This window comes from Augochlora pura, chromosome 3, assembly GCF_028453695.1.
Source record: "Augochlora pura isolate Apur16 chromosome 3, APUR_v2.2.1, whole genome shotgun sequence".
NCBI lineage: Eukaryota > Metazoa > Arthropoda > Insecta > Hymenoptera > Halictidae > Augochlora > Augochlora pura.
This window is the reverse complement of record NC_135774.1, coordinates 31,614,895-31,640,345: the sequence shown is the minus strand read 5'-3', so window position 1 is coordinate 31,640,345 and position 25,451 is coordinate 31,614,895. Positions and strand designations below refer to the sequence as shown.

At 49.4% G+C, this 25,451-nt stretch overlaps 1 protein-coding gene across 2 annotated transcripts in view; it reads right to left on the bottom strand.

Annotated features, from left to right (window-relative positions):
* LOC144478978 (U-scoloptoxin(05)-Sm1a) overlaps positions 1–25,451 on the bottom strand; it is a 115,895-nt gene that overhangs the window by 25,101 nt on the left and 65,343 nt on the right. For both annotated transcript variants that reach the window (XR_013495427.1, XM_078197402.1), the window contains exon 2: positions 22,220–22,350. Coding sequence is in view for 1 of the 2 variants with exons in the window: in XM_078197402.1 (XP_078053528.1) it covers positions 22,220–22,350 (131 nt within the window). In the remaining variant the exon portion in view is untranslated. The remainder of the gene's footprint in view (positions 1–22,219; positions 22,351–25,451) is intronic.

The following is a 25,451-nucleotide window of genomic DNA, read 5'->3' as shown; positions in this document are numbered from 1 at the left end:
TATTCAATTGTGATTACGATTTAGAAGAAATGAATAATATGCATATTTAATAAATCTTCTATGGAGTCTTTATCACAAGTCTGACTCGTTGTTATAGTACAGGGGGTTAAAAGGGCCTTGAAGAATGCGCGGTTCTTTTACCATTCAGACCGAGAAATCGTCCTCCCTTCAGGATTGTTACAGCAGTCTAAGCACGTAAAACTTGTTCCTCGGATCGGCAGGTAAAATTCCCAGGAATATTCGGGTAGTATCTTCGGGCCGTAAGTTCGCTCGGTTTGCTTTTCGCGTGGATCCGAACGGGCTATAGGAAACGGAGCGTTTCCTGGTTGTTTTCAATCCTGTCAACACAAAGCGGGGGAAGCGATAGGCGTGAAGCGGAAACGCGATCGCGAAGGACGTCGATCAGCGTCGCGGATATGCAAACGAGTGTTTCGATCGGCAAGGCGTGTGCTCGCGGGGAAAGACGGGGGTGGGAAACGTACGCCAGGAGAGAGAGGGGGGGGGGGGGAAGGGGGGGGTGGGAGGGGGGGGGGGGGGGGGACAACCAGAGTTTTATCCGACGTAGAAAGGGGAAGAGTGGGTTTTATAGATAGGCGGAGATCGGCGCGGCTCCAAGGGTAGGGGGGATGGGGAGGAGGAGGAGGTGGGGGGCAGGGGTAGCTCCCTCTAATACGGACTTTGAAATTGAAATGCCTGTGACATCGACGTAGAATCGAATTCATGCGACCCCGCCTCGACGAGAGGGGTAAGAGGATTCGTCGAATTTTAAGGACGTCGATTGTGGGAGAGTTCACCGGTGCATTTCCATTTTATTACGTCGGCCGCAGGTAACAGGAGTCGAAAATAACGAAAAATAGGTGTAATAGTCGGAGAAATTGGGCTTCCGTCCGGGGCCGAGCCTTTCCAGAGGCCTCCTCCCGCAGTATTTACCGTGGAAATGAAATAGAGGTACTAGAGGGGGGCTCGAGCGAATCTCGATTTACGTTCGGCGAGATCGATATTTCATGCTTAATAGCGTTTCCGGAGGCCTGTCCGACCGCAGATTGGTTTCGGCTACTGGCTTTGTCACGTGTTCCAAGAAAGTTACATGTTCGTGCTCCGCGACGAGCTGGTTACTGATCTGTGCCACTTGTCGGATCAATGACCGACCCGCGCTACTTGTCGCGTTCGCGTCCTATATTTTTTCCCTTCGTTAATGGCTGTATCGCGGACTGATCTGTTCTGGATATAAATTGAGTTGGCTGGAAACGTGCTCGTTCTACTTGTCCAGTTATCGCTCGACCCGCACTGCTTCTCCGATTGTAAACTAACTTGCCCTACCTGTCCGACTATAACGTGGCTCGTTTCACGTGTCTAATCATAGATTGGCCTTTAAATGGTACGGGTGAATTTTTTTGACATTAAAACACGTTGAAACGTTCTGCTGCACGCGTGTACAATCGCGTTCATCGGCAGCTTTAAATCTGTATGATTTATGCAATTTAATTTTTCCTGGCTTCTCAGCCTCGTTTTGTAAGATATCTTCAGTCTTAATTTATCTCGAAGGAACGATAGGTACTCGACTTATTAACCGTAAGACGATTCGTTTATTCCGAACGACTTGGAGATTCTTTTCTTACGTACTTGCGGTCGGTCGGCATTCGCCTTAAGGAGCCATTAAAACCGAGAAGGCCTCGATTGACCTAGAATTAACCGATAAATGGACAGATAGCTATACAGCAGCTAATGATTGACACTGGCAGACGGCAGGAACAGGTTGTCGATAGTTGCAAAGCAGATACATGGATCGGCCACCGTTCCCTGTATTCTGTTGCTTACTGGCGTACGACCAATTTCACTCAAATAATATTATTAATACTGCCTGCCACCGATTCAAACTCCGATCTCTGTCAAAGCTTTTCAACTTCTCCGCGATTCTTCTATTCTTAAGCACGATACCATGGCTAGAAAAATTGCTGAAAGGAGCAAGTACGGAAAATATTTAATCTCGCCGACATTCGAAACCGAAATACGAGAGCTCTATAAAACGACGAGGATTCAGGATACAACGTTTCCATCGAAATTAAAATTGCCGAGCTGCGAAATGTCATCCGAGCTTTACGCCCTCTCTCTATCTCTATCTCTCTCCCTCTTCCGCTCTCTCTCTCTCCAGCCCATTTTCGAGCCGTCGAGTGCCGTTGAAACGGCGGATGCATCGACGTGCGCGAAGTGGCTGCATTGTGGAGCAGCAAGGATTCCCATTTGCTAGTTAAAGCGCGTGCAGCCTCGACAGGAAATCCTCGGCACGCTGCGACACGCATCCGAACAACGTCTTCCAGCACGAGAAAGGCTGCGGGCCGAGGACCGAGCGGGGGGTGGGAATTGTAAATAAGCCAGTCGAGGATCGAATGATGAAATGTACGTGATTCCACGGAATACGGGCGTGTCGCTTGTTGTCGCAGGATTTCCAGCGCGACGGCGCTCCCTAGAAACATTTCTAGACATATTTTAACATTTCGAGCTTCGCTGTTCACTCATTGGAAACGTGGGCAAATATTTTCAGTGGTATCAGTACGCAAATAGTCGGACATATATTTATTTTACGAAACATACTACACGTGTACAGTAGTAATATACTCCATGTATAATGTCCGATCAATATCCCACCTCCACTACTGACAAAATCGTCCCAATTTTTCTAGCAGGTACAGAGCGGAATTCTACGACGGTTCGTTAGCACAGTTCCTCCGTTTCGATTCAGCAAAGAAACCATCGCACTTTGAAATCGATATGCCGCAATAAGACACTCGCTTATTATAGTATAATTACCAGTAAGACCGCGACAAGACCGTTCCTTTGACGCTTCAAAGCCGTCCCCGTCTGCCTCGTTTCGCCGCGCGAACGACGAGGCGCAGATGGAGGGGAAAGCGTGAACGGGACCGCGATTGTCGCAGGTTCGTTCGTTCCACGCGGATAGTCGGATTGCTCCCGAATAGTCCGCAGAGATCCGCGGGACAAAGCCATTTAAAATTTCAAGTACAGTCGTCGCCGGCTGGCGGATGAAATTCTACTCCGGCATGAAAGTAATTTCTCGTTTCGCGCGGAGGGGAAAGACAGTCGCCGGCGAGCGGAGCGGAGCGAAGCCGCGAAAAAAGATGACAGGCGCCAGCTGCACAAAGAAGAGGCTGCGCGCCGTCTCTCTCTCTCTCTCTCTCCTCTCTGACCAGCGAATCGAGTGACGGATAACTGGGTACGATTCCTGTGACGGTCTGCTCGAACCGGTGTGTCTGTCCGGGGATGCCGCGGAAAGATCAGACGTGAAAAATGAGAGCGAGTTCCATCGGGGCCGAGGCTGGGAACAAGCGACGATGAAGACGCATCGCATCGCGGCACGGCCGATTTTTCCCCGCGGGCCGGCTGCTCGTTTATCTGAATTTTAATGAACGGCCAGCTAAATCACGGCCCAACCGGTCATTAATTAACCCGCGGAATAATCAAGTCGCGCCTATCGCCCTGCGAATTGAAAAATGTACCGACCCGGCGCGGCGCGCGCACGGCCGACCTCCGGAAGGAAGCAGAGTAAACCCTTTTCACGAGAGGCTTGTCAAAAACAGTTTCACGAATATTCCTGCTCTTTTTTTTCCATTCGGCGCAATGTCTGCTGCTCTAATTGCCTCGTTATAGAAACGCCAGGTTACGCGACATTTTTTCCCAGTCATTGCTCTCGTTTCGCTTTGAGCCCGCATCGCTCCCAGCCGTTCGCGGTCTTCCCGTCCTGCTCTCGTTCCGGGTTTTCATCCGTGAAACGCTGCTGTCTACGCGCTTCGTTTCGAACAATCGGCGGAAGCCGAGGGAAATGTTTTTTTCCTCTGAGGGAGGCATCGATTCGCGGAGGATCGAGGCTGTCGAATCGTGACCTTAAACATACGCGCGTATCCCAGACCCTTTGATAGAGTTCGGGATTTATTTCATCGACGCGGCTCACCCGATATCGGTTTACACCACTCGCGTTAACTGTTCCGGACCTTCACCGTTCTCTCAGTAATTAAATAGCCGATTCTACTCGCATGACTCGATAACAGGCGTTACGTGTTCTTCCAACATTCTCCGATGCAATTCGCGAGCATGTCCGACCTAACGTGTATCTACGCTACTGGCACGAATTAATACGCGAATTGCTTGTTCTTCTAATATTCTCTACCGTAGTTGGCAAACATGTTTCGCCCAATATGTACCTACGCTACTAACCCCATTGAACGTAGACGTTCCTTGTTCCTCTAATAATTAACTGTCTCGTTGTGCGACTTGTTTAACCCTATAAATGTCCCTCGAGCTACATGGTCGACGCTTCCGATTAACCCCTTGCACTACGATTCCTTTGAACCTGCGTTGACTACCACTTATTTGTTCTTAATATTTTCCCTAATAAGTCTAGACAATTTTTCTTTCTTCTATTCCTTCTATTTGCTTTCGTTTCTATACTTTGATAACAGAAGAATAAAATTTTATTTCGAGATAGAAGAAATTTCCCATATTTCCAAACGGCATATTATTCGTACCTCCATAGAAACGCGTTCGAAACGTATTATGCCTGCACGTCCGGCTCCTAACGTATCCATACCACCGGGGTATCGTACAGGTTTCCTCATATCGCATGGAAGAATCGTGCGCGATCATTCCGTGGAAAGAGGGTCGCATTCGGCGGCGAACAAACTCCCCGGTCCGAGCGCCCCGACGACGTCCTCTGTTTTTCTCGAAGCAATTCCGAATGCGCGCGGAAACAAAGCGATACAGTTTGGAAAACCGGTTTCCAAGTTAAACAGTCGCCGCGGCTGTCCCGCGGCGAGCGGTGGCTCGCCGGGCCGGAAATTCTTGAAAAATTGAAATTTCCCGATGCCGCGAAGTCGCCGCCGCGACGGCACTTTTAGGGCGTAAAATGTGAAACTCCCCGAGGAAATCGACTACGAAATGTCCTCACCGGCTCTCGGAGCGGTATTCGAAGTTTGATCCGGGGCTGGACCCGGGCCTGGACGCGGCGCGCCGGCCGAACATTATTGCCTCGGACGGAAGCGTCATGAAAGTGGTTTTTGCGAAACGTCGATGGGATGAAAGGCGGCTATCGTCGATCGATAACGGCCTCGGTGTTTTTAACGGGCGACGGGACGGCCTGGCAAGTGGCTCGAACATCTTGTTTCACGGCAAGGTTCGCCGATTACCGATCCGGCGCCTGCCTCGTCGCTTTCAGGCCGAACGTTTTATTAATAATAACGGCCGGAGTGCTGCTTTCCGGCCTCGATGGAGATTCTTTCTCGAGACACTTCGCGGAGTTCCAGTAGAACGGGACTACGATTGATCGGACAGCCGAGGAAAACGTTCGAGACTCTGCCAATTTTTCCTCCTCTCAGACTAGGATTTAATGGATCAGATGTTAACAGCTCCTGAATTTCTTGCTCGATGATGAACGCCAAAAAATGTGAACCTTTTTTAGGAGATCCAAAGCGGCAGTGAAACGTACTTCTGCAATTTTTGTGTAACGTTAGCGTTTGATGCGTGCAGGCTCCGCGTCGTCGAGCTATAAACGGAACAGCAAATTGCTGGATGGTATCGCAGAGGGACAGGAGATAGGAGACAGCCGAAATCCCGTCGGGAAAAAACAGATTCCTGCCCGAGGAAGAAATAATTGACGTGGACGTGGGAGTAGCACGCGGTCGAGCGGCTCTGGAGAATGAAAGGCGGCTCTCTCGCTCTCTGTCCTCGGAAAAAGCTGGCCGGCAGAGTGTCGAATACAGTTGGAACAGCCATTAACCCGTTCCGAGTCGCGCTAATTCCTAGGCGTATCCATTTCCCCGGCCCAGATCCGCTCGGCCCTGTTCTCCGCTGCTCCGCGTGGAAACAACGAAACACGACACCGGGACGACCGCGGTTGCCGAGACTCCGGCGAAACTTGAGCCGAAGAAATTCCGCTCTCCCCTTGAGAACGGGATCGCTCGAACACCTCCAGCCGTCCGCGCCTTTTTACGACGAACCTCAAGGGGCTGTTTTACCGTCCAGGCTTTCTTTCCGGGACGACAGGGAGCCATGGAGGGAGCCAGAGGACTCTAAAAAATCGGCAAAGCTTCCTGCTCGAATATGCACGCGACCGCTTCCGATGCGGAGCACCTTGGCAATGCATTTTTCAGCATAGCAGGGTAGCCCCGCGTGTTCGTTGTCCGGGACGTCATCAATTTTCCGTTGCAACATCCAATAACCATTCGGAACAGTAATGGATATTGATAAACGACAAATAACACGTCGACGAGCGGGGCTGCAATAGCGTATCAATCGACGGGAGGATCGTTAATCACGCTGGTCGGGACGCAAAAACGAAGCCGGCAAAATTTCCGCGGCGACGATCGCGCAAGGTGGTGGTCGAACGAGGAAAAAATGGGGTACGAACGAGGAGAGGGTGAGAGAGAGAGATAGAGAGGGGGCACGGTCTCAAAGCGACGCGATTTCCCAGCCGTGGTTCTTTCCACGTTCCATTTCCCGTGTTTTAATGCATAAAACATTTCGGCGACGAGACGGGCGCGATACGCGTCGGTCCGCTCCGCCTTGCCCCGCCCCGCCCCGCCTTGCCCCGCTCCGTGCCGCTCCGGGCCGCGCCGCGATCCGTTTGAGAACGCGGAAACAGAGAAACTCCGTTCGCGCGGAAATGTTTCTCCTTTACCTTGAACCCGCCGCGCCTTTGCGTTCGGAGGCCGGCGAGATCCCCTTTGTTGTTCCCGCGTCGGAGATTATACGAGCCGTGGGAGCCCGGGCATTTTTATCTCCTCAAAGAATTTGGCAAACGGCGCCGATGGAATATCGCGAGGAGCGCTCGCGAAATGCTCAAAGATAGCCGGCCTCTTTCGCCGAAACGGATAGGTTCCGTCTGACCGCTCGCGAATCCGCTCGGCCGCTCGGTCGCTCGTGCCGCTTATCTCCTGGCTGGACGTTTACTCGCGCTACTCTCGTCTGAATAGAAACCGACTTACTCCACTTCGCCGGGCAAATATTTATGCGGCGCATCTACGCGCTCCCGCCGTCCCCTCACCTCTGGCTTCTCCGGCCACGCTGGGACCTTTCAGAACAAGTAACCAATGGTAATTATGGATACTGCGGCTGAATACATTGTTTCGATATTCGAATATGATACAACGTACCGTCTGTACTTATACGAAAATTCAGAGCCTTTAGGATTTTTAAGATGTTTAAGAAATTGACCACAAAAGTCGAGATTGCTATTGAACATTTCCATAATATTTATTTTAAACAGACACCCAATTAATTACTGCACCCAATGAATATTGATTAGATTCTACTCGCCTCCTTCTTTCTCCCTTTGGATCTTATTCATTTCAGAGTATAAAGAATCCATTCACTCGACGGTACTATATTTATAATTTCTTTCACTTGTCTTTCGATCAAAGAAGTTTCCCCATCGACCTACTCCTTTGTCTGACCGTCGCGGTCTCGATCTACTGCTCGTTGCAGAACAGTTCCCAGTTTCACCGTTTCGACGAGCGCGATTCATTCCGGTAGAAATGCAAACTCTTTTTGCGAACGCATTACAGTAAAATCGACGAGGAGAGCGACGAGGTGGGAGAAAGATAGAGAAAGAGCGGGGAAGAGTGGTAGAGAGTCGGATGGAGCGACACGAGGTGGAAAAGCATTGGCCGTAAAAGGCGTAGCTTTCGGGACTGGCATTTCAAGCGTGGCTTTGACTCACACTCTGTTCGCAGCAGCCACAAGAAGCTTACCATTCTCTTTCGCCTTCCTTCCCTCGATCTGCCGTAAACTGGCCGGCGAAGCTTCTAAGCTCTCTTTTTACGGCGCGCCGCCGGAATCTCTTCCATTTGACCGTGCGCCCATCGCGCCAGACGCTTTTGTTGATCATCTTAGCCGGGATACCGGCGAGCCGCCCTCCATAGAATTAAACAAAAAATTGACAATCTTCGTTTTACGCGGACGTGACTCTGCGATGCTCCTCGGAGATCTCGAATAGGCCTTTCATGAAGCTTCGCTTGCAGGCCGACGACTGCCCGACTCGGGTGGTTTAATTGGCAGAGACAATTGCCTTCGCGTCTGACAAATCAACTAGATTTTTCAAAAAATGCAACGACTCGAGATTGCAACGAAGCTAGTAGTATAGCTCAATAGATTGCCAGCCTCCGAGTGTTACTAAATTGATCACAAAATCAGTAGTATGTCCAATATAATATCGGCCAAGCCAACACCCATCTTGAAAACAGCTTTTGCCTTGGAAGGGTACCTCGCTACTGGTAGATGACCGATTAAATAACAACGGACGTCGTGTAAAGGGCTGGGAGTTGTCGTCCCGAATATCGCAGCGAATTTTCGCGAGACGTGCAGCGTCTCTCTAAAAGCGCCACGTAACGAGACGTTCGAAGTCTCGGCCGAGTCTCAGATTATACAGTTCGTTTGCTCCCCGAAGAGTCCGCGACGCGAGACACCGTCGACGCCGTGCTGCGAGCAGTATGCACGCCCGAGCGGAATTTCCGCTGCCGCGGCGAGCGGAGACAGCGGCGGAGGAACGGCGGGAGAACGACGGGGGAGGCAGTTGTGTTTTATCGACGGGTTCGCCAGTGTTTTTATTAAAGCCAGTCTTCGATGCGGAATGCAAATTAAAGCGAGGACGTTTTGGACAAAGCGACCAAGGTATTTCATAAGAAGGATACGACATCGTAGACCCGCTGTTCGTGTCCATGGTTAAACGTTAGAGGTCTCGATGGAACGTCGATAGGAATCAATAATATCTTGGTAGAAAATAGGGGCCGTAGAAAATATCGCCTTTGTACGTGTAAATTATCGGTGGAACGTGTAATGTGAAAATTGTGTAACAGAATATACCGACTAGTGGTATAGATCAGCCTGTAGTCGGGCAAATGCTGGGGTTGCAAATGCAAACAGCGCAATTGACTGATTTACTCGATTACGTTTTCGACTCGGTTACCCTTTCGTTTGGCGGATCCTACTAAAATTCGGAAGATGGAACGGATTAGCGTAACCGTCGCGAAATCGTAACACCATTTACATGTGCAAGTAGAAAAGGCGATTTGCCGGCGTCTGTGTGTTAGGCGGCGCTTTATCCGGTTTTTCAGCGAGAACGTCACGCGAAGCGTGATCGAAAGTCCGTCGCGAGGCGTTTGAATGAAACACGAGGATGAATTGCGTACGATCGAACAAGGACGTGAAACGTATCGAACCCCGGAAACGATAAACAGGCATTGTGTATATCGTTGGGAACGTCCATGCGACTCGAGTTCACGGGCCGCATTTTATCCCCCCGTGTAGCTAGCATGAAATATCGCGGGCACGAATGGTCGCGTTTCCCTGCACAAAAGCTCGTTCATGTGCACTTTATTATCGTCTCATCTGATACAGTCAGCAATCCTAGCTTTCCTGACGTCGATGCTTAAACCAGATCCGAACGGCGCATTTTCATTCGAAAATCCCATTTTCACGGAAAAATCCCGCTCGAATGTTTAACATTCCACGGGATCTATTTTATCGCGCGGGCTACTCTGTTGAAACGAGAATATATAATACACTGCGAAGGTTACTCTAAATCCGATTTTTATCCTTTATTCGAGATCTCGCTTATAGGTGTTATTTCGTAGACTATGGAGAGTGGACAAAAATACCTGAAACAGATTATTTCTAAATGTTTGAAGAACGCATTTCATTGTTCTCCTCGAATCGTAGATTTTTAAGAAATATCTAGGCTGCACGCGAAGCTAGTTATCGCAAGCAAGAAAGCAACATTTTTTGAATTCCAGACGAAAGGAAGTCTCGCGATACGTAACGAAGGCCGAGTTGTTCGGGCTCGCTCCTCGATCAGCGGAGTCTCTAGAGAGAATAGGAAAGCGGAATGGAGTTGGGCCGGGGAAAACGCGATTCCGGCGGACGTTAAATATTTCACTGGCCTGCCGAATGTTTTACAGGCCATTATGGTAAATATTGGAGGCAGTTTCGTCGCGTGATCGCAGGAAACGAACTCGGCGGAGCTTCCGGTCGGACAGTAGGCGGGGAGCACACGCTGGAACCCCGATTGCAAAATTAAATTTTCTATGCAAATTTCCTTGAGATCATGATTTACAGGAACCATATTAATAAGCTTTTTAATTATTGAATCGTTGCGTGGGAGAAGCGCTTCTAAGCAATAAATGTTTCAAAAACCATTAAATGGTCGACTGGTCGAGCACGGAAAGACGATGAAAGCAGCGCCCGGGAAGTTCCTGCGGGACTCCGAAGGCGTTAATCAGAGAACGAATTAATAGGAAGAATAAAGCATCGTTTAATTCCTTGATACGGGGCGCAATAACCTTTTTCTGAGAGCGCCTCGCTCATGAATATTAAACTCGAAGCGCAGTAATTCTAAACGGAACATTACCCCGGCAATCCCGGCTGCGGGGGCAGAAGGAAAAGGGGATCTCGCGCGGGGCATGTTTTATGCTTCAAACTGCGTAGCCCCTCATTTTTTCTCTCTGTTTATCTTATTTGTTACGAAGAACGGCGAGAGAAGTTTTGCGCTTCCTCCGGAACTTCCGCCCGTGTTTTCTTTCCTATTCCGACGCCGGGCGTCGGCCATAAGTCATCCCGATTTCTGTTGCCGCTCCGTCGCCCTCCGATGGCTCCCCCGTAACCCTCGCCTTCCTCTCTGCGCCCTGCGCCCTGCGCCCTGCCTTCTGCAACACCACCCCTTCTCGATAGCCGCGGACCGCCGCTTGCAAATAACAGCGAAACAAACCGGTTTGATTTAGGGATCGATGGACAGGATTGTGGTCGCGCCGTGCTGCGCCGTCGAAGAAACCAATTGGACACGTTGATTAAACGCGGTCCACGTGACCCGTCTGCCCAGTATAAATAGTCAAACGGTCTCTCCCGCCTCCCGCCAGCTCGCTCGCTTGCTCGCTCTCTCTCTCTCTCTCCCTATCGCGCACACCTTTTTCCCTCTGGCGACACACTCTGCCGAGAGCGGCAGGGGGGCTATTCGTTTGACCTTTAATATCCGCCGATTCGAAACGACGACACACCGTTTACGTCCCGACGATTTCACTTAGGTCCCGTAGCGGATTACGCCAATAATTTTTCCTAAACTCCTCTGGACCCCTGCCACATTAATCCTCCGCTCGTTCGTTAACTTTCCTCCCCTTTTTGTCGCTCGTCTGTTGGTAAATTCCACACATCGCGCGCACCGACGATTGTCCCGCTGTATTTCACAGTCCAGCACTCCGGCCTCGAATTCGCCCGTGAAATTTGGCAGCGATTTTTGCTGCGCCCGCTTCGCCCATTTTCCTCTGCTACCATCCTTGCTCTTTCTCCACCTCTACCCTCCCCTCCTCATCCGTGGATCACTGGACGAGAGAGAGAGAGAGAGAGACTGTATTCAATTCTAGTTTTATTTTCCCGTTTAGAAACTCCATTTTCCCCGCGCACGAGGATCTCGGGAAAAGTTTCTAAATTCCGTTTTTCGAGGGTTTTTCGGCGCCGGCCTTCGTCTCCCCCGCCTTGTGTGCTCGCGTCCGTGTTCGCAATTTGCCGTTGCCCTTGTTCCTGCGTTTTTCCAGGAGACCGTTTCCGCGGTACGTTGTTGTAATTCTGCGTGCTCGGCGATCGCGGTGCCCTTCCCGGCTTTTCCCTCGAAACTCGCCACGATTCTCTTAATGAGTTTTCTGGTGTTTTATTTTCCGGAGCAAGGGAGACCGTGAGAATCGTATTGCCCGTATAGCGACTCGTTGCTCGGTCGTTTCGAGCCGCCTGCGGACTCTTCGTTTAGACGACATTCCAGAGCACGCGCCGCCCTTTTCGAATCGTAAGACGATCTGAATTGTCTTGGAATTACGCAGATTATTATTTGATCGTTCGTGCGAAAGTTTTAGAATTTCTCTGTCGACACGATGGCTGGAATTACAATAATTAAAACGAGACTTTGTTCTCGTTCCTCCTTTGTACGACTTCGCCTTCTTCCGTGTTCCGTAATAACGCGTGTCACCATTTTTTTCCCCGGCGGGTCCGCTTTTCTCTTATTTTCCCGCCTTATAACAGGAGGCGGAGTTCCGCTAACGATCGCTGCGAAATAGAATTTCCATCGGGGCTCGTTCACGGGCAGCTCCGCTGCTCTTTTCGACGCATAGGCAAGCGCATGGCCGCGTTCAGCGTTATTGTAGCGGCTTTCTTCCGCGCTTTCGCCTGTTCCGCGTGAAATGAATGCGGACCGACTGACGTCCGTCGGTATCCATTGCCCCGCTGTACACGGCCGAATCAATTGCACCAATGTTCCCGATATCTCGGTAGGAAAACGAAAAATTCAATGGGAATATAAAGGACGGAATAACATACAGTCCAAGAATCCGCAACTTTTTAGCGTGTAACATTAATCGATTTGGTGGAATGCAAAAATGATCGCGTATTCGACGAGCTTTAGAAAAGTAAATTACGTTATTGCTCGTTTAAATTGCTAGTAAATCGTTCGATGAGAATTTACCGTGTTGAAAGTAGTAGAACACAATATATTAATTAGTCAGTGATATGGGTCAACCTTTGCTCGGTCGAAAACCCAAAATAAGCTGTGTATTTGATTGAGCAATATTGTGTAATTATATTTGTAGAATATTATAGTCAATTCTGAAGTAGAGAATTTTCTATAATTGTTCAACTTCTGATAAATGGCACGAGAAACAGCGCAACCAATAGACAGAAAAGTAGTACAGCCAAATACATAATCGAGCACCGATACGAGCCAGCATCAACTGGATATCTGTGTAACGTAACAAAGATTGTATCCAAGGCTGCTTCAAGCATTAATTTCGGTGTCACAATTGCCAGCGCATCATTGTTAACGAAATATACGATGGCATAAATTTGGGAAGCCAGGGGGACGAGGTATACCGGCGAGTCACGGGAGAGAACGCGATGGAATAACATTTATTATTCCGTTCTGGTGCAGGATGGCGTCGTACACGTTGCCCTATCTACCGCAGCATTTGTACTTTACCCCTTCCCATAAATATAAAGCGAGTCCACCCCCCTTAGGAACAGATGGTTCAAGTCGTGGCACGTCAGCGTTGGACGACGCAGTTCTTCGAATGTTTGCGGTAGAAAAGCCAGATTCAATTATTAAAGGATTCGAAAGAAAATTGAAAAATTTGCAAACACGATGAAACGATTCGAAGATCTTTCGCGCACTTGTTTCTCGCGACAGGAAAATTTCGATGCGAAAACGCAACGTTTTAAAGTGTACATGTGTATCGCGAAACTTAACTCTCGGGCATCGATTTAATTATTCCCAAAGTGACGGACGCTGAGAGTCACCTATAACGAATCTCCTATCTACGCACTAGAGCTACCTCGCGCAGGACTTTGCGAAGGATATTACCCATTGATAAACGGAATTACGCGAACATTGATTTCTCATTCAGCCGGAACGCTCGCGGACTCGCGTTCCTTTGACGCGAGAGGAAACGTTCCTTCCAAGAAGATCGTAGGAACAAATCGGAGTTGTAATTGAATTAGTAACATAGGAATGGTAATCGAATCAGAAAGCGCAGCCCCTGGAACTTGCTCGGGTCCCTTGACCGTGGATTAAAATCGCTTCCCCCTCGGTAACGGTTTATTGGCTGGGGGACGATCGCTTTTCACCTTCTTCGCTCGCCGATAGTTTGCGAATCGATATCGCACGGCAAAGGAGAGCGGCGCTGGTACGTGAAACGTTGTTAACGGCTCCGATGTGATTAATTTTCCGCGATAATTACGGAGAGAAAGCGGCTCGAACGAAGCAAGAAACGACTAAAGCTGGATTTACAAACAATCGGCATTGTTCAAGCCAGTGGAGGACGTTTGCGTCGAGTCGGGCAAAAAGCACGCGTTAGTATCTCGCCGAGGGTGGAACATTAGCTGTTCGCTGAAATGCCGCTGCGAGTATCGACGACGCGAGTGTGTTCTCACAGGCGGTTTAATTTGCCAATTAATCGGTCGTGTAGAATATTATTTATCAAGCTGTGAAAAGAGAAGCGGAACGAACGCACTTGTCGGAGAAGTAGAACGAGTCGTTCCCTTCTAAAACGAGGACTGATCGGACGAGGAGAAAAACTCTGTAACTCGACGGACGAGGGAACTGCGGTAAATGAAATTCCACCTAGACAAACACGGCAGACCGAAGATCTCGTAGTCTCTAGCATTAAACAATAGGTAACCGGTGAAACGCGATAAAGTTGACTAACCTTGACAAAGCAAACTCCGCTCTCTCTCTAAATCGATTCTTTGCTTGTTTCGATTTCATCGAGGTATCGCATAGGTGCGGACAATGAACGGTCGAAGGTGTTTCACGTTCGATAACAATATCGCGAAAGTAACTCCATCGTGCCGACCGTAGGGGTTTTGGAATTTAATTTGAAGATCGTCCGAGCAGTGCCAGGAGCTATTCCCTGGACGATCGTATTCCCGGCCGACAATGGCCTCTTCAAATCGATCTCAGTTTTCCCATTGAATCCTGGTCTCCGAAGGGCGGACGGTGCCCCATAAATATTCCAGATAGTCGGAGCTCATTCGATCCGACCGTGGACAGTTCTTGAAACCACCGCGGATAATATATTCCGGGGTCGTTTCCTCGCGTGGCAAGATTGAGACCCGTCGAACGAGCGTTTCTCATTTTCATAATAAACTCCGCGACACGTAACTGGTTCTTGGATAATTGCGTCGAGTCGTTCAACGTTTCCGCAGCATTACCGAACGGGTAACGCTCGCGCGAAAGAGTCTCGTTGAACAAAAATGGCTACGTGCCGGAGTTCCGAGTGGACCCTCGAGAACTCCTTACCGGAAGCTCCTCAAGATTACGTCTCGTTCGAGGGAACTGATGGTAACAAGGGTCGGAATAATAAATCGCCGGACTATCGCGGGACGTGTCGCGCATGTCTGACACGGCTTGTTCGTTCGTCGACTTTTTCCATGACGGAATGGAATCTGTGTTTCCACGGCGGTCCTTCAAATCCTTGGTGCCGAGCGATCCCCCCCTGCTCCTCTCGTGTTCCATCCCATAAGAAAATTTCGTTCGGGTCTCGAGAAGACAGGTGGTCTTACCGAAATTTCGATCGATCATGCGTTCCCACCGAGAATTCCTCCTACATTCGATCAGCCATAGAAAAACTAGCATCGCCTCTTTCGTAAGAAACGCGTAGCACAATTTCGTCGCAGCAATATTTCTCACGTTTTATATTTTCTTCTCTGCGGAAAATTGAGATTTTGTAGCAGCAGAATTTTTTTTCCCGCAGCCGATAAACGAGGGAGTCGCGGTTGAATCGAGCCTCGATCGACGGGTTTCTCTCGTAAACAAGGGCCACTCGCGAAAATCCGCAGTTCCTCCGTCCCGGAACGAGCCTCAATGACTTCGTTCCCATTCAATGTATTTTAATACGCTCGTTGAAGCCGGTCGCGAAAGCTTCGCTCGAATGTTTCACTGCTCGAATAATTACCCCTTTCAGCGGGCATTTTTTCGCGGTTCGTTAAACACGATTCACTCGCCGAAGACGAACGGCCCTTTTATGGAAACGTTTGCTGGAACCTCGCGATGGTCGCGCGACGGTCTCGCGATAATCCAATAGCGGCGATAGCTTCCGCTCGGATTCCTCTCGATCGCGTCGTTCCAGCGAAATCTCTGAAATTCGGTGATCTCGATGCTGCTGGATGCCCGGATCGATCTTCATATAATTGCTCCATACAAAATTAATCATTTGTCAGTCTCTGCCATTGATTCTCCATTTTTTCCCCCAGTGTAATCAGACATTCGACTATCGCCTATTGGTTGGTCGTCATATTGTGGAAATAAATTGCTTGTCGGACTTTCCATTGATACGTTTCCCCGAATCTAGGTATCGATTTGTACTACTTGTTGTTCCAGGGATTGATTTGTGCTATTCGCGTTGCCAAACATCGATTCGTGCTACTTGTTCCAAGCTTTGATTCATGTCCCTTATTCTATGCATTGATTTGCGCTACTTGTTCGCGCACCGATGTTATATTTCTTCAACTATGCGCGGACTTTTGATATTCGTTCGGACAGGCACTGGTTCGTGTCGCTTTTCCAAGTAAATCTTGGCGTGTATCGTTCGATTGATCACAGTTCATCGTCTCTGTCGTCTGCGAAAGAATCGGCCGGCTAATTCTTCGTAGATCTCTGTTAGCTGTGCCATAAATGGATAACGTTTTAAGCTCCTCGCCCTCGAAAGTAATAAAGGACACGAATCGAGCCCGGTGTCGACGGGGCACGCCGCTTGTCTTAATAGAACGACTCGGCGGGAGGGCTCTATCTAATCAACATCGCGATTGAACCTCCTCCACTATTTTCTCTTCCTTTTGTCGGGCTAACTGGGTTGCCGACCATTCACTGCGCGAGCTTATCCCATCCCACCACCGCTGCTCCCTCGATCCTATCCGAGGCTCTCGCATCCCGGACAGGGGGTCCGGCGCGGTGGTAACGGGCGAAAGCTGGTTCGGTAAACCGAAATGGAATAATAGAAAGCTCGCAGAGCCGAGAAATGGGCCGGATATCGAAATCAGCCGTTTCTCCCGGCACTGTTTCAGGCGAAGGGACGGCGACGGGCAGCTCTGTGCGCCTTGTTTAGCATTCGACGAGCAGGTGTCGATGGTCAACGGACAGGTTCGTGCCCATCGAAATTCAACGGGCAGCGTTCGTTCGGTGTTTGTCGTTGATCACGCGACCGGTTAACCGCGTCGCCAATAAATAATGTAACGTCCCGATAGGTAGCAGTGACAGGTTCCCGGGCAGAGCGCCGAGCTGCGACGTCGACTATCTGGGCCACTGTTCCGCGATGCCTCCGCCGGGATCGTGCGAGCGCCGGTGCGGTCGCGTCAAGTCACGTCGCAAGAATCGGAGTCGCATTAACGACCGAGATCGAATATCGAATGATTCGGACGCTTCGGAGCCGGCCACGTCGGAGCTCTCCCCTGCTGCATACGGCGGAGCGGCCGCCACTCTGAATGCACAATTTCTCGAATCGATAGCTCTCGGCCCGGCCCGACCCGGCCCGGCCCGGCCTGCCTGATAATTACTCCGGCAGCGGCCATAATGTATCTGGCCATCTATCTCATCGGCGACCATCACTCCCTATCGGATCGTTTGCTCTGACACGTTCAGTCGCGCAGTTTCCGGCTTGAGCCCGCGGTTCCGGCACGAGCGAGTGCGTCCGACGCGTTGCACCATTTTTCTCTTTTCCCACAAGCAATTGTCCTCGCCACGATTCATTCATTCGTTCGCAGCCGGATCGCCGAGATATGGGAAAGTAATTCGCTCGAGCAATCTCGAGGAGGCCACCCCAGTGATAAACGCGCAAAGAATCCGCGGGCCATCCGTCGCCGTCGAATTATGAAATTCCGTGGAAAAACGTCTCGGATCGAAAAGGGGGCCACCGCGCTATCTTCATTATTTACCATTCCGCAACAGCGGTACGCTTTTAACGCTTCCAGCTCCGAGGAACCGCGGAACGTCTTCCGCGCCCCGTTAATGGAAGCGGATCGTCGGTCGGACAGAAATTACCGGGAAGGTAAATGGCGGCAAGAACAAAGAGTTCGAATCAGGAAGGAGAGAAAGAGAGAGAGAGAGAGGAAAGAGTGCAGGCAGCACACGCGACGATTGCACGCAACGTAATATTCGCAATTTCCATTGTCGTGTGTACCGAGGCGAGCGCGCCGGCTGGGCAAACTTCTCCGCCGAGCTTCTGCACTTTCTTCGGGACCGGGAACTCGGAACCGCGCCATTTCTCCGGAGCTTAAATAATTACGTTTCCACTTTCGTGCCCGTGGAAAAATGTCTATTTGGCGGCGCGAACTTCCCGCGGCGGTCTGAAAAGGACTCGCGAGGCTGGACGAGGTGGGTGGAATCTTCCCGCGAGAAAAACCGGCCTATTGCTCCCAGCGGAATTCGTCCGCCCCAATAACGTCCACGAAAAAGCAAGAATATTGTTTCGCCATTCGTTCGACGTTAAATAATTACCGAGGCCATGGTTTCTCGCCGGTGGGAAGAACCAACCAGCCGACTGGGGACGCTGGAGCACCCTCGACTCCACGTGCCAGCCGAGTCCCCTGCCGTCAATGCGGATTCGATGGGGTCGTGATTTCGAAAACGGCGAACGCTGCAACCGGAGCGCTCTCCGCGAATAATCGCAAAGAATCTCGCACTATTATATTTTTTTTCAACGCCGCCGTTTCATTAAAACGATTCGCTATTTCAAAGGTTTTACACCGACACGCGATTGAAATCCAAATATTTTCAACGCTAAACGCAACTACTCTATATTATATACTTATTCAGATTTTTAGCAAAGTCCAATCTAATTTATCCAATGGCGAATTAAACTCACAGAATCGGGTATAATTTACCGGTGGAGAGAGTTTCGATAATCCCCAGGAATATATTTAAGAACCGTATTACATTAATTGGACTATATTCATTCCGACAGAGGCATTATACGGCGGTATAAAGCTTTTGGGCTTGGTTTCGTTCGCTATCATTAGGTTGGCAGCAATGTAGCATGAACGAAACCCGCGGTACTGTTTCGGAACGGGTTCTCCTCACTCGACTAACTAGAGTATGCTAGCTCGTAGTCAGACAAGGGGAACAGGGACAGCGTTGCTCAGCCAAGTAGAATATGGTCGCCTCGAGTCAGACGAGTTAAGCAGGATTACTTCTGCTCCGTTGAGTATTAAAATTGTAACAGTGTCCAATCAGGTAGAATAGCCCCGTTCTAGCTAGGCAACCGACCCTAGTTGGTTAAATATTCCTCGTCCTACGAACGGTATTATTTCAATAATATTCTCGGTCTTCCACGGTTCGAGGGTCCTCTTTCTTTCGACACAGGGTGCTCGAGATAATCCTTACTTAGGAGAATAGCGCATACTTAAATTACAGTGCTCTGCAAAATTAAGAGATCGCTGGATTATGCTTGATACGTTATCTATTTCTGAAACGCTAGAATTTCGCGCGAGAAATCTGTTCAAGCGTTGCAAGATTTCCGCGCGAAGTTACAGACGTTCCAGAATCCCTGATTTACCACCCGTTATTATCCGGTGATCCAGAAATTTCTTTAATAATTATTGCAATCGATTACAGACTCGAATATACCACACATTTCCTGATCGAGGAAAATTTCAGCAGCGATCTCGTTAAAATATAGAAACTATAGAGCAGCCTCGATCCCGTCGATCAATGGCCAACCTCGTCGATCCGAGAGATCGAACGACACCGGCTGCCTTGGCGTGCGCCGTTCGTCGCATCCCACAGGGTATATCCGGCCCGGCGTGTAGGTTCGCGCGACAGCCTGATATTGCCAGGGCAAAATGTTAATTAATACCTGCCTAACGCATGCACTTGGCACTAATTTGAAGGGCACGACGGAATACCCGTCGGTGCATTAGTAGGCCGGGGCCGTGCGAGCTCTAATAATGCAGTCGCTGCAATGAATACAACTTCGCCGGAGGCAGCGGGTCGGGAATAGCCGGTCGAATCGAAGACAGACAAGCGAGCTGGGTCGCCGGATAGAGGACAGACGAGACCCTTTAATCGATGCCGATCGCGGAATCCTTTGAGACCGTCGACGATCGAGAACCACGCCCGGCGAGACAGCTGCGCGACACGTGCCGCGACGACATATAATAGATCGCGCGACTCGGATAGCAATGCTATAGTGAGACGAGATTCATCCTTCTTCTTCGGTGCTGTGCTTTTGTTATTTCAATCTCGAACGGTGGAAAATCGACAGTTTTAGTTTTATTACCTTCTATTTAACTTTTCTTTAGATTTCATTGTATTTTTCACAGCATTTCTAGTGTCACTGACGACTTTTATATCGTTCGCCAAATGCACCATATTTCCAACAATTATAAAATGAGAACTGCAAATAATACTAGAATCAAATAGCATAGCCTGCTAAAGCAATTCGCGTTTGCAAATAATACAGAATTGATAGAGATATGAAATTCGTACCGTTTTTTCGTGCGGCGTTTTTCTCCTGTCGAAAATCGAAGCGCGAATTTCCGGAAGACTTCCGGCCGAAGGATCAAAGGCGCCGGCCAGCCCTTTGACTCGCTAGCATGGTCATCCTGGGTGGCAGGACAAACAGGAAGTTCTTAACACGGAGCAAGCAAGTTCACCGGGGAACTACGGCTTTGTTTCAATTACGGGGCGACGGCGCGCGAGCGCAGCTTTAATTAAGTGTCGCTTTGCTCGCCGAAACTCGCCCGGCGTCGCGCGCCGAATGCCCGCCAGAAAATAATCCGGCCCGGCCGCGAACGGCCGCGCGAACATCAAAGACCGCGGCGAGCATTTCTTTTCATTAGCTTGAAAGGCGCGTTAGGCCGCAGCAGGAATTTGTCAGCGCGCGGTAACCGCCGCGGTCCTTGCCCGCCGTTTCGAAATTTGTCCGCGACTTTTATCGTTCTGTTTGGTAGTGGCCGGCCACGAATTATTAGATGAAAGAAATCGCGAATTCGCCTCCTCCATTTCGTAATTCATAACCGCGTGCGTCCGCCCGCTACCATTGGCCGAATAATGTCCTGCATTCGCTTTCATCAATCTAAAAGGTGCCCCAGCCGGCGATAGGTTTCTTTGTAAAAGAAACCAACTCAAATAAAGGAAACTCCACTTTCAGCTTCAATTTGAGCACCCTGAAGTTAAAATTGCTCCACGGGAAAGTTATTGAAAAATCGCCCAAAGTCCAAAAATGAGCCCCAGACGGCCTAATACCACCGATTATTTGATTCAAAAAATCATAAAAAAATCCCAGGCCATGTTACGGCAATGTACCTTCCGGTGTCGTAAAGTAGACACTTTCAGCTTCAATTTAAGCACCCTGAAGTCCAAATTGCTCCACGGGAAAGTTATTGGAATCTCGCCCAAAGTCCAAAAATGAGCCCCAGACGGCATAATACCCCCGATTATTTGATTCAAAAAATCATAAAAAAATCCCAGGCCATGTTACGGCAAAGTACCTTCCGGTGTCGTAAAGTAGACACTTTCAGCTTCAATTTAAGCACCCTGAAGTCCAAATTGCTCCACGGGAAAGTTATTGGAATCTCGCCCAAAATCCAAAAATGAGCCCCAGACGGCATAATACCCCCGATTATTTGATTCAAAAAATCATAAAAAAATCCCAGGCCATTTTACGGCAATGTAGCATCCGGTATCGTAAAGTAGACACTTTCAGCTTCAATTTAACCACCCTGAAATTTAAATTGCTCCACGGGAAAGTTTTTGGAAACTCGCCCAAAGTCCAAAAAGGACCCCAGACGGCCTAATACCACCGATTATTTGATTCAAAAAATGAAATTTGCTTCAAAGAATGAAAGTCCGAGATATCTTTGGAGGCCACCCAAGGGGGAAGATTCCTGGTGTAATAAGATATTGCGGAATCGGTGGCAACGTACGGGCGTATTTTTTACGATTTCCGGAAGAGAGAGCGAGCCGAGTCTTGGCGACGTTACGTGCAAGCTTGCAGAAGCCGTCGAATCCAATCTGCTCGCTAAAATCCGTCGTGGCCGAGGAGGTAAATAACGTCGTTCGTTACGGTTCTTTCTGGAAGAGTGTCAAACAGCTGTCATCGACTCCTGGACGGCTAGCGAGGCTTTCGTTTACGCTTCGATATCATGCGCTTCCGCTACGCTGATTATCGAACTGTAATCTTTTACCAGGAATAAAACTTTTAATATTCCGTAAGAAATCGCCAGTTGCTGGGACGATTGGTAGCATATTTCCCATTGACCAAGGGTGTGCGTGTAGAGTTCAAATAGTGGCAAAACCTGGAAGCGTCGCGAACTTTATCGATCACCCAATAGTTCGAGAAACAAGTGGATTAAGGCGGCCATTAGGCAGACGAGGCTAATAAATCTGTGGGGAGTAGGCGAAGGATCAGCAACAAATGCGAGGGTGGGAGCAGGGATCGATGTTTTATATAAGCAGAGAATTAAGTATCCTTAGACGGACAAGTGGGACACAACTATCGTTAGTCGCGCATATCGAGCGTAATTATGTCACACGCTGTATAGTTACGTGGAGTAACGTTGTTCGAAAACATTTACTGCTGTTACCACAAATGAATGTTTAGCGTGAATTTAGAGTACCGATTTTTACGCGGAATGCATTTTCGTGTAGATTTAAGTAGTGGGACAGAGAAAAATATATATAAATACTTACGATGCACCATTCGAACGACGGTGCGCAGTCCCTCAAATGCATTTGCGCGGTGTAATTGATGCACGGCGTGATGCTGCCGATTCCCTCGTTGTACTGACCGCATTTGTAACATTTGATGCCGTGCGCGAGACCTGCAACATTGTAACAGAGGCGTGAGCGTGTAAACCAGCCGTCGAACGCGTCGCTGTCTACCGAGCTATTAATTACATTTATGAACGCCGTCGGTCGCTTCCAGCGCCGCGGTCTATGCGACGATCTAATCACGAAAATCCAAGTAGATCCCGCGGAGGAAGACATTCGCGCATCGAACTCGCGGGACATTCTCGAAATCAAAGGCGTTCGTGAAAGTGAACCGAAAAGTACGACTCGATGGGAACGACGAGACCGTTTCGACCGATCGTCCTCGCAAAAGAACGCGCGCGGCAACCTTCGCCGAGTTAAACTCCAACTTAATAGGATGGAAAACGGTCTCAAACGGGCCGCCTCTCGATAAGTCAAGCGCGGCGCACCTTTCCCCGGGCTGAACTTTGAACAGGTAACGGGCATCACGGAAAATTGCTTACCAAAGTAGAAATTAGAGACGCGTGCCGCTTTGAAGCTCAAGGGCTGCGAACTTTTCAAGCGGTGCTCGCCCCCCCCCCCCCCCCCCACCCCCACCCCCCCCCCCCCCCCCCCCCGCAGCCCTCCCCCCGGACCCACAGGGGCAAAGACGCGTACGCCGCGATTCAATCCTGGATGAGAGCCGATCGGCTGCCTCAAAAGACGCTAAATATCACTAGCCGGGCTAGTATTGGCTTTCAGAGCGAGGCAGCCGAGCAATTTTTAACGAAACATCTCCCGGAATGTCTGCCCTCGACTTTAAAGCTGCCGAATGGAATTCGGACGCGATGTGGATCGCATTTTTTCCCACTTTCGGAGGCTGTAGCAGCCGGATTAAATTCATTCGAGATTGAAACCCGTCCGAAACTTTCTTATTCGCAACCGAACGAATTGCTTACGGTCTTGGAATGCCGAGTACAGCGTGGAAACAAGGACGGTTCAGGTTTTAGGGCGCTGGTGCCACGAATCTAAGCAATATTTAGCTGATTGTTGGGGCGCCACGAGTCAAAAGTACGAAACTCAAATATAGCCGGCTAGGCACGTCCGTGTCGTAAAGAATATTTGTGCCGGGCATTAGCAATGATGTTAACAAAATGATCATCCAGATAAGCGAAGAAAAATCAGGGGTTTTCTTGAGAGACGTTTAGAAATATCTGTCTTCCCCAGCAGGACGAAGAACACAGTGTAAAACTAGGAAACAATTCCGGCAGTCGTGAGGCGGATTTCGGGGGAGGAGTCGCGAAACTTTGTATCGTTCCAACCTGAATATTCGGGTCGGGTCGGGGGGAGACCCGTAGTTCGAGAGACTAGCCCGGGAGGGTGCTTCCAGGCCAGAATAGATATTCGAAAGAAAAGTGTCGCGGTTTCTTGGGGAAGTTGGAGGCCTGCACGCGAATTTACGAGGGACGGTTAACGGCTTTAATGGCTCGTATCAATTTTCACGTTCCAACGGTTCCGGAATTAATCGATTCAGAAGTGGCTCTCGTGTACTGTTAAGATTTGGCTCGAGACTGATTCGAGAAAGTCCACTCGTAGTCTCGTAATTATTCCCCCGGCCCTCTGCTCCCTCGGATATGGCACGCTCGCGAATTTCTCGCCTATCTGGTTCAACCCGGCCTTGCAGACGTTTTTCGAAGTGCCCATTAAACGCCTCGACTCCTCGGATACGATTTCAAGATCGTAACATCTAAGATCCGGCGATAATAGCATTCTCGCGAAACGCATTTTGCCTTACACCTCGAAAGGAAATAAATCATTTTAGCGACTGGCTTCGTTTAACGCTGGAAAGGATTTTCTGAAGAAGATTTTGAAAAGAAGTTGACAATCGGAAAAGGCGCATTAACAGTGTGCTAAATTACTGCGAACAGGGTAATTAAATTACTTCGACCTTCAATCTCGATTATTCGCCCACGAACGAGTTCTCGAACCAACTTGTATACCTAATGCAAATGACAATGGGTGCTCTAGTCGAAGTTAAGTAATAAAGGGCAACGATGGACGCGGCCCGATTATATTTCGAGTATAAGCCTCCGATCCCTGTTGAACTACGTTGGCTGGGCAAGTAGCGCGGGTCAACGAATGTTCAGAAATAGCAACGGACCGGCTCGAATCAATGGTAAACATCGGATCGTGTCCAATCACTGGCATAACTCCGTGGAAGTCTTCGGCTGGCCGGACGCGTAACTGCGAGACGGCAATCAATACTTGAGCCGAACTGCCGAGAGCAAATAGCGGCGAACAATCATTAGTAGACTTCTCTGGAAGCGCGGCGATTACCGTCGCTGATTTCCAAGAGGTACTACCATCCGTCGGCCGGCCATTTACCATCCCGATCGGTTCGGTCGTCTTCGGAGACGCCGGACGAACGTATCAGCGCATTGTTAAACCGGAGAGAGTACTTCCAACGCGAGCCAGAAACTTCAAAATTCCCATTGTCTGTCCGTCAATGACGAGCACCGAAGGATATCGCGCTTCATTGGATTTCAAACAGCCACGCCTCCTAATTTATTCCATTCGCCAGTGTCGCGATCCTGTTCACGATCTTCCATTTCATAATGTAACTTCGAACGGTATTCAAATCGCTTTGTTGGCCCCACCTTCTTCTAATATATTCAATAGAACTTTGCAATTTTCGCGACAGTTTGCCGGTGACTCGGCCCCGGTATTTGCATAAAATTAAGTTTCCCTTTGTGACCATAATCTCGTCCCTGTTCGCGCTGGATGTCCCGACCTCGGTCGACGTTTTTACAGCTTCCGTATGAAAATACGACCTCCATAAAACAGTGGCGACATAAAACAAAAAGATTCCCTCCGCCAAACAACGCTCATTCGAATACCAATGTCGCGCGCAGTCTCTCGGCCGACTAATAAAAGCATTGTTCTACTTATTGCCCTGCCGTCCGACTCGTCCGATCGCCACCTGCATTATTCTACTTGTCTGACCAGCCATTCCATTGTTCCGCTTCTCTAACGCTAAGTTGCATCCCTCCAGGCACGAACAGCTGCGTTATTCTACTTGTCTGATCAATAATTCCTGTTCTACTCGGCTACGGAATCAATTACAGGACGCGATAGCCGCAATAGAAAAATTGTTGCTAATGCTCGGGGAGATATAGAGCTCTTGGCTTGCCCC